The 11,781-nt window shown below is 45.2% G+C and overlaps 1 protein-coding gene across 1 annotated transcript in view; it reads right to left on the bottom strand.

Annotated features, from left to right (window-relative positions):
* Positions 1 to 10,031: 10,031 nt before the first annotated feature.
* The window catches only part of LOC133420433 (mucin-2-like), a 48,165-nt gene continuing 46,415 nt past the window's right edge, over positions 10,032 to 11,781 (bottom strand). Inside the window, exons 19-21 of the mRNA XM_061710127.1 lie at positions 11,769 to 11,781; positions 10,622 to 10,809; positions 10,032 to 10,544 (exon numbers count right to left, since the gene is read on the bottom strand). The exon at positions 11,769 to 11,781 is cut by the window's right edge and continues 79 nt beyond it. Coding sequence (XP_061566111.1) covers positions 10,500 to 10,544; positions 10,622 to 10,809; positions 11,769 to 11,781 — 246 coding nt within the window. The 3' untranslated portion in view covers positions 10,032 to 10,499. The remainder of the gene's footprint in view (positions 10,545 to 10,621; positions 10,810 to 11,768) is intronic.

An 11,781-nucleotide genomic window follows, 5' to 3' on the forward strand; every position in this document is an offset into this window, starting at 1 on the left:
TGACGCGGACACGCCCACACTGGAGACACTTCTTCCGGTTGCCTTTCAAAATAAGGGCCGCCCACTGCGTTTGTAGAGTATTAGTATTAAAAATAGAAATAACTAGAAAATTTCACGAAATTTTGACATGGGCATGCCCTACGGCCCATTCGACCCCTCCAGCTGCTTTGGTTTAGGGCTGTAGTGGTTGTGTTCGGGGTGGTTCTATGTCAGTTTGAGGTGTTTACAGTTGTATTGCATTCATTCCTGTGCTCCCAATAGTTATTAAAGGTGTGCGCTTTTTGGCGTCTAGCGCCCCCCACGGTGACACTTTTGACTGAAAAAAGTAATGCCCATCGAGGCAACATGGAGACGCATCTAACGATGTATGCCATGCATGGGTGCACGTTGCGGTTCAGGCTACATTAATGGATAGGTTTTTGTTTCACCGTGGTAAAAAAATCCCATCCGAATGAATGGGGCCATTTGGCATGGATTTTGACATAAAATTTCCTTAAATCCCAGCTTCATGAAATTTGAATATGTTGACGGCCACAGCGTGCCGAGTCGGGGAACATTTGTACGATGTCTCTACGATAATCTGTCGCCTAGCAACAAGCGTCCAAAGTCAAATGGAAATTTAAAAAAAAAATGAAAGGTCAATATCGCAAAAATTTTAATAATTGGCATAATGAGCTTGTACGGCCCGTTAGTGCCAATCGGGCCGAGTGTTTGAAAGTTTGAACGATGTCTCTACGATAAAGTTCGACCGAGCAATAAGCGTCTGAATTTTTGCCTTTTTTTTTGCTTTATGGCATCTAGCGTTGCCACGGTAACACTTTTGACTGAGAAAAGTAATGCCCATCGAGGCACGATGGAGACGCATCCAACGATATATGCCATGCATGGGTGCACATTCCGGTTCGGGCAGCATTAACAGATTGTTTATTCACATGGTCCCCCATACAAATGCATTGGTTTTTGTTGCCATGGTAACAAGCCCCATAGGATAGAATGGGACAATTTGGCTTTAATATCTCAAAAGCTGTAAACGACAGCGTAATGAGACCTCAGTATGTTGTAGTCCACATCAACCTGAGTCTTTTAACGTTGGAACCAAGTCTCTGCGATACCGCGTTGCCGCGCAACAAGCATCCGAAGTTCCGTTAGCATCAAAATGAACAATGTGGAATATCTCAAAAACCGTAATAGCAAGCATGACGAGACTAAAATATGTTGCAGTACAAAGCGTCCCGGGTTGGTCAATGTTGTAATGATGTCTGTACGATAAACCGTTGCCTAGCAACAAGCGTCCAAAATAAAAGTGATTTTTTTTTTAAATTGAAAGTTAAATATCGCAAAAACCGTAATAACTAGAATGATGAAGTTGTATGGTCCTTTAAAGACTATCGGGCCGAGTGTTTCAAAGTTTGAACGATGTCTCTACGATAAAGTTCGGCCGAGCAATAAGCGCGGGAATTTTCGCCTTTTTTTTTGCTTTTTAGCAACTAGCGTTGCCATGGTAACCCCTATTACTGAGAAAAGTAATGCCCATCGAATCACGATGGAGACGCATCCAACGATGTATGCCATGCATGGGTGCACGTTGCGGTTCGGGCCGTATTAATGGACGAAAAAAAGTGCGGAATAATAAGAATAATAATAATAACTAGAAAATTTCTGGAAATTTTGATATGGGCATGCCCTACCGCCCATTCGAGCCCTCTCGCCGCTCTGGTTTGGGGCTGCAGTGTTTGTGTTCGGGGCGGTTCTATGTCAGTTTGAGGTGTTTACGGTTGTATTGCATTCATTCCTGTGCTCCCAATAGCTATTAATGGGGCGCGCTTTTTGCCGTCTAGCGTCCCCACTGTAACGCTTTTGACTGAGAAAAGTAATGCCCATCGAGGCACGATGGAGAAGCATCTAACGGTGTATGCCGTGCATGGGTGCACGTTCCGGTTCAGACTACGTTAACGGATAGGGTTTTTTTCCACCGTGGTAAAAAAAAACCATCCGAATGAATGGGGCCATTTGGCATGGATTTTACATTAAAGCTTCCTTAAATCACAGCTTCATGAAATTGGAATATGTTGAAGATCACAGCTTGCCGAGTCGGGGAACATTTGTATCATGTCTCTACGATAATCTGTTGCCTAGCAACAAGCATCCAAAGTCAAACGGAAATTAAAAAAAAAAAGAAAGGTCAATATCGCAAAAACTTTAAAAGTTGGCATAATGAGGTTCTAGGGTCCATTAGTGCCAATCAGGCCGAGTGTTTGAAAGTTTGAACGATGTCTCTACGATAAAGTCCGGCCGAGCAATAAGCGTCTGAATTTTCGCCTTTTTTTTTGCTTTTTGGCATCTAGCGTTGCCACGGTAACACTTTTGACTGAGAAAAGTAATGCCCATTGAGGCACGATGGAGACGCATCCAACGATATATGCCATGCATGGGTGCACATTGCGGTCCGAGCAGCATTAGGTTTTTGTTGCCATGGTAACAAGCCCCATAGGATAGAATGGGACAATTTAGCTTCAATATCTCCAAAGCTGTAAACGACAGCGTAATGAGACCTCAGTATGGTGTAGTCCACATCAAGCTGAGTCTTTTAACGTTGGAACCAAGTCTCTACGATACTGCGTTGCCGCGCAACAAGCATCCGAAGTTCCGTTAGCATCAAAATGAGAAGAGTGAAATATCTCAAAAACCGTAATAGCAAGCATGACGAGACTAAAATATGTTGCAGTACAAAGCGTCCCGGGTTGGTCAATGTTGTAATGATGTCTGTACGATAAACCGTTGCCTAGCAACAAGCGTCCAAAATAAAAGTGATTTTTTTTTTAAATTGAAAGTTAAATATCGCAAAAACCGTAATAAGTAGCATGATGAAGTTGTATGGTCCTTTAAAGACTATCGGGCAGAGTGTTTGAAAGTTTGAACGATGTCTCTACGATAAAGTTCGGCCGAGCAATAAGCGTGGGAATTTTCGCCTTTTTTTTTGCTTTTTGGCAACTAGCGTTGCCACAGTAACCCCTATTACGGAGAAAAGTAATGCCCATGGAATCACGATGGAGACGCATCCAACGATGTATGCCAAGCATGGGTGCACGTTGCGGTTCGGGCCGTATTAACGGACGAAAAAAAGTGCGGAATAAGAATAATAATAATAATAACTAGAAAATTTCAGGAAATTTTGATATGGGCATGCCCTACCGCCCATTCGACCCCTCTTGCTGCTTTGGTTTGGGGCTGTAGTGGTTGTGTTTGGGGTGGTTCTATGTCAGTTTGAGGTGTTTACGGTTGTATTGCATTCATTCCTGTGCTCCCAATAGTTAAAAATGGGGCGCGCTTTTTGGCGTCTAGCGCCCCCCACGGTGACACTTTTGACTGAAAAAAGTAATGCCCATCGAGGCAACATGGAGACGCATCTAACGATGTATGCCATGCATGGGTGCACGTTGCGGTTCAGGCTACATGATAGACAATGACAATGGATAGGTTTTGTTTTCACCGTGGTAAAAAATCCCATCCGAATGAATGGGGCCATTTGGCATGGATTTTGACATAAAATTTCCTTAAATCCCAGCTTCATGAAATTTGAATATGTTGACGGCCACAGCGTGCCGAGTCGGGGAACATTTGTACGATGTCTCTACGATAATCTGTCGCCTAGCAACAAGCGTCCAAAGTCAAATGGAAATTTAAAAAAAAAATGAAAGGTCAATATCGCAAAAATTTTAATAATTGGCATAATGAGCTTGTACAAGCCGTTAGTGCCAATCGGGCCGAGTGTTTGAAAGTTTGAACGATGTCTCTACGATAAAGTTCGACAGAGCAATAAGCGTCTGAATTTTTGCCTTTTTTTTTGCTTTATGGCATCTAGCGTTGCCACAGTAACACTTTTGACTGAGAAAAGTAATGCCCATCGAGGCACGATGGAGACGCATCCAACGATATATGCCATGCATGGGTGCACATTCCGGTTCGGGCAGCATTAACAGATTGTTTATTCACATGGTCCCCCATACAAATGCATTGGTTTTTGTTGCCATGGTAACAAGCCCCATAGGATAGAATGGGACAATTTGGCTTTAATATCTCAAAAGCTGTAAACGACAGCGTAATGAGACCTCAGTATGTTGTAGTCCACATCAAGCTGAGTATTTTAACGTTGGAACCAAGTCTCTACGATACTGCGTTGCCGCGCAACAAGCATCCGAAGTTCCGTTAGCGTCAAAATGAACAATGTGGAATATCTCAAAAACCGTAATAGCAAGCATGACGAGACTAAAATATGTTACAGTACAAAGCGTCCCGGGTTGGTCAATGTTGTAATGATGTCTGTACGATAAACCGTTGCCTAGCAACAAGCATCCAAAATAAAAGTGATTTTTTTTTTAAATTGAAAGTTAAATATCGCAAAAACCGTAATAACTAGCATGATGAAGTTGTATGGTCCTTTAAAGACTATCGGGCCGAGTGTTTCAAAGTTTGAACGATGTCTCTACGATAAAGTTCGGCCGAGCAATAAGCGCGGGAATTTTCGCCTTTTTTTTTGCTTTTTGGCATCTAGCGTTGCCACGGTAACCCCTATTACGGAGAAAAGTAATGCCCATCGAGGCAAGATGGAGACGCATCTAACGATGTATGGCATGCATGGGTGCACGTTGCGGTTCGGGCCGCATTAACGGACGAAAAAAAGTGCGGAATAAGAATAATAATAATAATAATAATAATAATAAGAAAAGGGAAACCTTTCTAGATACTAATTTAACGCCTTCATTTTTCAGGTTTTCTCGGCCGTGTTTCATTTTTTGGGGATTTTTTTTTTCCACAACAGAGCGGGGTCATGCTTTACACCCGCTGGTGCGCAGTGGGACCTTTGCGACTTTAGCATGTTAGCGAAACGCTAGCAACATTGCCTTTTGGGCCATTCTGGACGATTGCAATATGGTCATGCCACTACTTGGCATGCCCATAATAAGAAAAGGGAAACCTTTTCTGGGTACTAATTTACGCCTTCATTTTCATGTTTTTCCTCATTTTTTCGGCCGTGTTTTACTTTTTGGGGATTTTTTTTTTCCACATCAGTGCGGGGTCATGCTGTACACCCGCTGGTGCGCAGTGGGACTTTTGCGACTTTAGCATGCTAGCAGCATTGCCCTTTGGGCCATTCTGGACGATTGCAATATGGTCATGCCACTACTTGGCATGCCCATAATAAGAAAAGGGAAACCTTTTCTAGATACTAATATATCGCCTTCATTTTCATGTTTTTCCTCATTTTTTCGGCCGTGTTTTACTTTTTGGGGATTTTTTTTTTCCACATCAGTGCGGGGTCATGCTGTACACCCGCTGGTGCGCAGTGGGACTTTTGCGACTTTAGCATGCTAGCAGCATTGCCCTTTGGGCCATTCTGGACGATTGCAATATGGTCATGCCACTACTTGGCATGCCCATAATAATATTTTAGAGGAGGAAGATTTTTTTTTTTTCATTTTGCACTTTGAGAAAAAAGTTGAAAGCTGCGTCCGAAATTCCATACTTCCGCCCTCATGAGTAGCAAAAACAGTATGTGAGATTTTTTTAGTGCGTCCGAAACATTAGTACGTACTCAATAGTATGCACTATCAATACTCATTCCGGAGAAATTTATTAGTATGGATTGATGGACACTAGCTAAGCAGAAACTTCCCACAATGCAATGCAGCGGTCTTGGGTTGCTAAGTGCTGCGCAGATACGTATATGTCTAATATATATATATATATATATATATATATATATATATATATATATATATATATATATATATATGTGTGTGTGTGTGTGTGTGTGTGTGTGTGTGTGTGTGTGTGTGTGTGTGTGTGTGTGTGTGTGTGTGTGTGTGTGTGTGTGATAATCCTGTCAAAGCTGAAGTGTATCTATAGTGGGGGAGGGGGGGAGCAACCCCGCCACCCGCGATACCAGGGGCCGACGAGGAAGAACCCAGAACCCACCCGCAACCCCACAGAGGTCGAGAGGAGGGCGGGAGGCAACCCACCGCCAGCGAGGCCCCCCCTCCAGCGGTGGCCGAGAGGACCCGCGGGCGGGGCCCCCACGACACGGGAAGAGGCAGCCAGGGATCCTGCGCCGGCGGACCGCGACCCAGGCGAACCCCGGCCACCTGGTCTGGGCCGGACATGCGGCCAGGAGGCCCTCACCCTCCAGACCAAAGACCCCCACCCGGCGAGGGGCCAGCCTGCCGGAGAGACAGAGCCGCCCCGGCCGCCGACGCGTGCAGGCGCACCCGTCGGTAATTATTAATAATAATTATTAATAATAATAATAATAATAATAATAACCATCTTTGTATAGTAATAATATCAATAAATTATTACATTTTGTTGTCCTGCCAATGGAGGCCCAAATCCTCCATGGCAGAACCCTTTCATACCGCATTCTCAGCGACAAAGACGCACATTCACGCACCAACGCCAGAAGGCACCTCAGGCTGCGCGGGCAAGCCCCGCCAGGCCCGGGAATCGCGAACCCGCCTATCCCAGGCCGGCGAGGGAATGCGGGTGGTGTGGGCCCCTCTCCCGCCCCTGGTGTTGAGTGCATGTAATTAATGCAATAAAAACAGGGAGGGGGAGGTCAGGGTATCATGCTGACAATGATCCCCCCCCCCCTCCAGAACTAAGTATCCTTGTTAAGTGTATTTATTAAATGTTGAATGTGCAGTGTCTACAGTGTTATTAAAACCGTGAGGCGGGGAGTACCGGGCCACACGGGACAGTGTCCTCCACGCCTCGGACCCCCCGCCCCTTCACCTGTGTGCGTATGAATCATGTAGGGGGGGCAGGAGGGGGAGCGGAGGCCGAAGCCAGGAGGCAGGGCCAGTAGAGCCGGCCCTGGAAAGGTGCCCACACTCCCCCGCCGGCCATCCAAGTCGACGGGGGCCGGCCCTCCAAGCCGGGCCAGGGCCCCACCGTACCTCCATGGGCGCCCCCGGTGCCGTCGGAGCCCCCAGACGGAGGAGGAAATGGCCCAACATACCTCCATTCATACTGACGACATAAGCAGGGGTGCACACAAGCCGGGACTCCAGGGCTAGTCTACTACACGTTTTAGATGTTTCCCTGCCTCAACACAACCCTGATAGACAAGGCTGTGTCACCAACAGAGTTGTGTAAACCTTGATGACATGTTGATGATGACCACTGATTAGAATCAGGTGTGTTGAAGACAGGGAAATATCTAAAACATGCAGTAGACTAGCCCTGGAGTCCCGGCTTTTGTGCACCCCTGGATATAAGACATAGACACCTGAGAATGACTCCACCCCGCCGCCACGCCTGCATGTGCACCCCCCGGCAAGGGGAGGCCCGACCATGGTAACAACTCCCCCTGCCAACGGCAGGAAGTGCCGTGTGGCTCTGAGTAGTACGTCCGAATTAAGGCATACTACTGATATTTACTCAAAAGTGTGCCGAACTAAAGTATACTTTTTGAGTATGTACTGTTTAGTATGGCATTTCGGACGCACCGGCTATGTCGAGGAAAAAGTCAAAATGTTGAGATTAATGTTGAAGTACAATTTCGAGAAAAAAAGTCGAAATGTTGAGAAAAACGTCGAAATTTCGACTTTTTCGACTTTATTCACGAGATTTCAATTTTATTCTTGACATTGTATTTCAACTTTAATCTCGACATTTCGACTTTATTCTCGAAATTGTATTTCAAAATTATTCTTGACATTTCAGCTTTTTTCTCGAAGTGCACAAAAGTGCACATAAAAATAAATCTTCCCCTCTCCAATATTTTTTCTCCTTCATGGCCCTAATACTAGACAGCCGATGTATAATCGTCCAGGTCTACCTCTCCCTCACAGACAGCTGCCTCCCTGAAGATCTACCAGTTTGTGCGCTGGAAACAGTCCTGCAGTGCAGGTACAGCATCACTGGGCCACGCAGTGATGGTCTTCTGAATTGGCTTGTGGCGTCTGAGCAGAGGACGATAGTTGGGTACCAGCATCATGGATATTTGGTCGGAGAAATCCAGGTGGGGGTGGGGGACGGCTTTGTATGAACCTTTTTTGTTGGTATAGACACGGTCCAGTGTATTATTTCCCCGTGTAGTTATGGTGACATGCTGGTGGAACTTGGGCAGAGTCGCTGTCAGGTTTATGTGATTTAAATCACCTGTAACCACGTAAAACACCTCTGGGTGCTTGTGCTGGAGCAAGCTAAAGTTGTGGTGAAGCTCCTGAAGCGCTTTGTTTGCTTTAGCACCCGGCGGGATGTAAACAGCAATAACAAACACAACCGTAAACTCATGAGGCAGATAGTGTATCCAACACTTTACAGTCTACTTAATAGACCCTCCAGAAAAACGCGGGCAAAAATCCTTGATTCTGCGGGCTAAAATAATTGATTATGCGGGCTAAAATCATTGATTATGCGATTAAATGTGCGGGTTTTTTATGCGCTTTTATACGGTGAAATTGCGGAATATGCTGGAAGTTGCGGAATATGCGGGAACTCGTGGAATATGCGGAAAGTTGCAAAATATGCAAAATATGCAGGAAGTTGCGGATTCGGCGCTGAGCTCTTCCCTCTTCGCTCGCCGCTACTCACCATCATCATCATCATTGTTTATTAGTCAGACTCGAGGTCCATGATAAAAACATACAACACTCAATACATAAGAACACAGATTAAAAGAATGCTGATTGTACTGAGGGAATCCTTGTTAGTTTCTTGTCCTCCGCTTAGTAATATGCTTAAATTCAGCGGGCTGTCTCGTCTGATCTGAGGTCGTAGACGAAAAAAAAAAGGAGAGCGCAGGTGGAGAGCGGGGCGGTGGCGGCCCGGAGGCCGGTCCCCGCCTGGTCTCTCCCCTCCAGCCCGCGGCTCGGTGCTCGGGTGATTGCCGGGCGCACCGGCGCGGTGAGGGGACGAGCCAGGGCTTCGTCACCCCACGTGTCCGCCGTCAAGGTCCCCAAGTGGATGGGAGCGTGCGCAGTGGTGCGCGGGCAGCGCGGATCCTGAGTCCCCCGGCAGCCGCGGAGACGGCACTCTCTTTTTCCTCTCACCCCCGCAGGTGAGAGCTGCTGTTTGGGGGGTGGCGCTTTCTGCGAGGGGTGCGGAGGTCCCCGGGCGGGTCCCGCACGTCGCGACCGGGCGTCCCGACATGTCACTCACAACACTTCCCCCTTTTCCAAACTTTATGCGAAAATGTGCGGCGATGATGCGGTGAAATCAAGCGAGCCCCGCATAATCCCCCGCATAATCGCATATTTAGCATATTTATATATGCAATTATCGCGGGAAATATGCAGCCATTTGGCTGATTATGCAATGAATTATGCGATCGCGTAATCGCGTTTTTCTGGAGGGCCTAACTTAAGTCCTACTTAAGTAGGAGACCCCATCTAGCTAAAACAAAAGTAGATACACTCATAACAGCACAATTTCCTCATGTGTTCTCAGCCTCTTACAACTCCAGACAAAGAGTGTTGGCTATTCTCATTAACAAGAATGTGAATTTTATTGTAAAGGACACACATATAGACCCAGAGGGTAGATTTATAATATTAGTTTTATGCATTCAAAATACATGTGTGTGTGTGTGTGTGTGTTTCAGCTCAATTGTGATGGTGAATTATCATTGTTGCATCCCATGAGGACAGGTAGACGACCACCAAACACGTGAATAAACGCAGAAGAACAGCTCAAGGCATACTTGTCCAACATCTGAAGTACAGCAGAGCAAGTGCTGGCATCAACTTGACAGACCATTGTGTAGGGCACCATCTGCTGGTAGGGGGAAGCCACTGAAGGCCCTCAAAGTCAATAAAAAAGTCAACAAAAAAAACTGTAACATAATTAATAAGGAAGGTGTTTGTTTGACGGTACAAACCTGAATCAAAGGGGGGAGTTTAGTGCAGGAGTTGGGGTATATGAATGTGTTCCAGGTAGTTTTGATACGTAGCTGTGCTGCATAGTTCTCAGTTTACACAATATACAGATGAATATACCACAAACAACTCAATAAAAGACAGAAAAAAAGATTAATCTGAAACACTTCTTTTAATTAACATGAATAACATCAAAAGCACAAAAAAGCATAAATAATAGTGCCAAATCACGTAAACCTCCCTCCTCAGTATCCCACAATCAACACTGCTCTCACCATGCCTCTGCCTCAGACCTTGATCATCATTGGCAGACACACTCCAAAAACAAATAATCTTTTTATCCCATAAGAAAGGCAGCATTTATGACAACGTTGTCATGAGAAGGACCACAGCAAACTAGAGATGGACACTAGACCGGTGAGGAAGTTTGAAGAGCAAATGTGAGAATTTTAGTTTCAACGTCTTTGTGATTCACGTAAAAAGTAAGCAGTTGACAGTATGTATTGATAACACAAAATAAAGGGAAATACTTTAATATAAATAGTTTATAAAGGCAGCAAAAAGATTTGAATAAATGAATTCATTATAATTTAAAAAAATATTGAAGGGTTGATTTCTTGTTCAGGCATCCAAGGTCGTCTGGATCTGAGGCCGGCTGATCCTCATCTGTGGAAAAAACAAAGAAACGTCACAATGAGAAAAACCCAAAGCAGAACTCTTCAGTGGTTTTGGTGTGCACTGACCGTCTGGTTGGGGGAGAAGTCGCTGGAATATAGAGAAAAACCGTCCGGCGGTGAGTCTCCACCAATAGAAACTGATGATGGCAAACTTGGCTGTATGCTGGTGGTATCTGAAGATGGCTGAGGCAAAGGTGCAGGGCGGGTGCCAACAGCAGATTCTTCATCTGCGAAGGTGGGGTTCCTTAGGTCTCCTAGAAATAGCACAACAGTGGGGTTTTTTAAATATTCATTACCTATTCCACCTAAATTAATTTTAGACTATGCTTTTCAGTGCGACTGCAACCATTAGGCTATGCTCCAGTGTCTGAGTTTTCCTTATACACCAGATTTGGTCATGGTGCTCCAGAGGGCTCTGGGCCATACTCTTAATTCCACTTATGTTTCTGTTAGGTGCAGTTATTAGGCAGCATGACATAAATATTCATTTCTATGCAGATGATACTCAGTTATCCCTATTCGGTAAACCAGATGTCAGCAGTCAGCTGACTTACATAAAGGTGTAGATGACTTTTTCCTGTTTCCTGCTAATTTCCTGTGACTAAACCCAGACAAGTCTGAGACTGTTTTCCTCTTCGGCACAAATAAAGACCTTAAGAGCAATTCAAATCAATTCAATTCAATTTGTATTTATATAGCGTCTATTACAACAGAAGTTGTCTCTAGGATCTTTCCAGAGACCAGAACATGACCCCTGAACAATTATTACATAAACGTAACATAAACAATGGCAGGTAATAACTTCCCTAGTGGGAGAAAAACCTTAAACTAAACAGTGGCAAGGAAAAACTCCCCTTTAAGAGGGAAGAAACCTGGACCAGGACCTGGATCCCAAGGGGCTCCTGCTGAAGGCCAGCTCGGCAGAGCATGAAAAGGTTTAGCAGACCTCCATCATATCAAAACACCTTTCAATTTTGTTCCAAGAGAGCATTTGTATCACAGACTGCAGGTTTATTGTGGTTTCCACAAGACAATGGGAGGCAGAGCCTTCCGATATCAGGCAGCACCCGACCCCGGGTCAGGTACGGTAATGTAAAAAGGGCAGGTGGCGATAAATAAGGTGAGGTAATAAACCCGGGAATTTAGCTATGTAAAAGGGCCAACAGTGAGGTATTGGTGGTTCGGCAGCCCTGCTGAGTTTGTCTTCACGTACCTCCATCTGGGCC

Source organism: Cololabis saira, chromosome 20 (assembly GCF_033807715.1).
Source record: "Cololabis saira isolate AMF1-May2022 chromosome 20, fColSai1.1, whole genome shotgun sequence".
NCBI classification, from domain to species: Eukaryota; Metazoa; Chordata; class Actinopteri; order Beloniformes; family Belonidae; genus Cololabis; species Cololabis saira.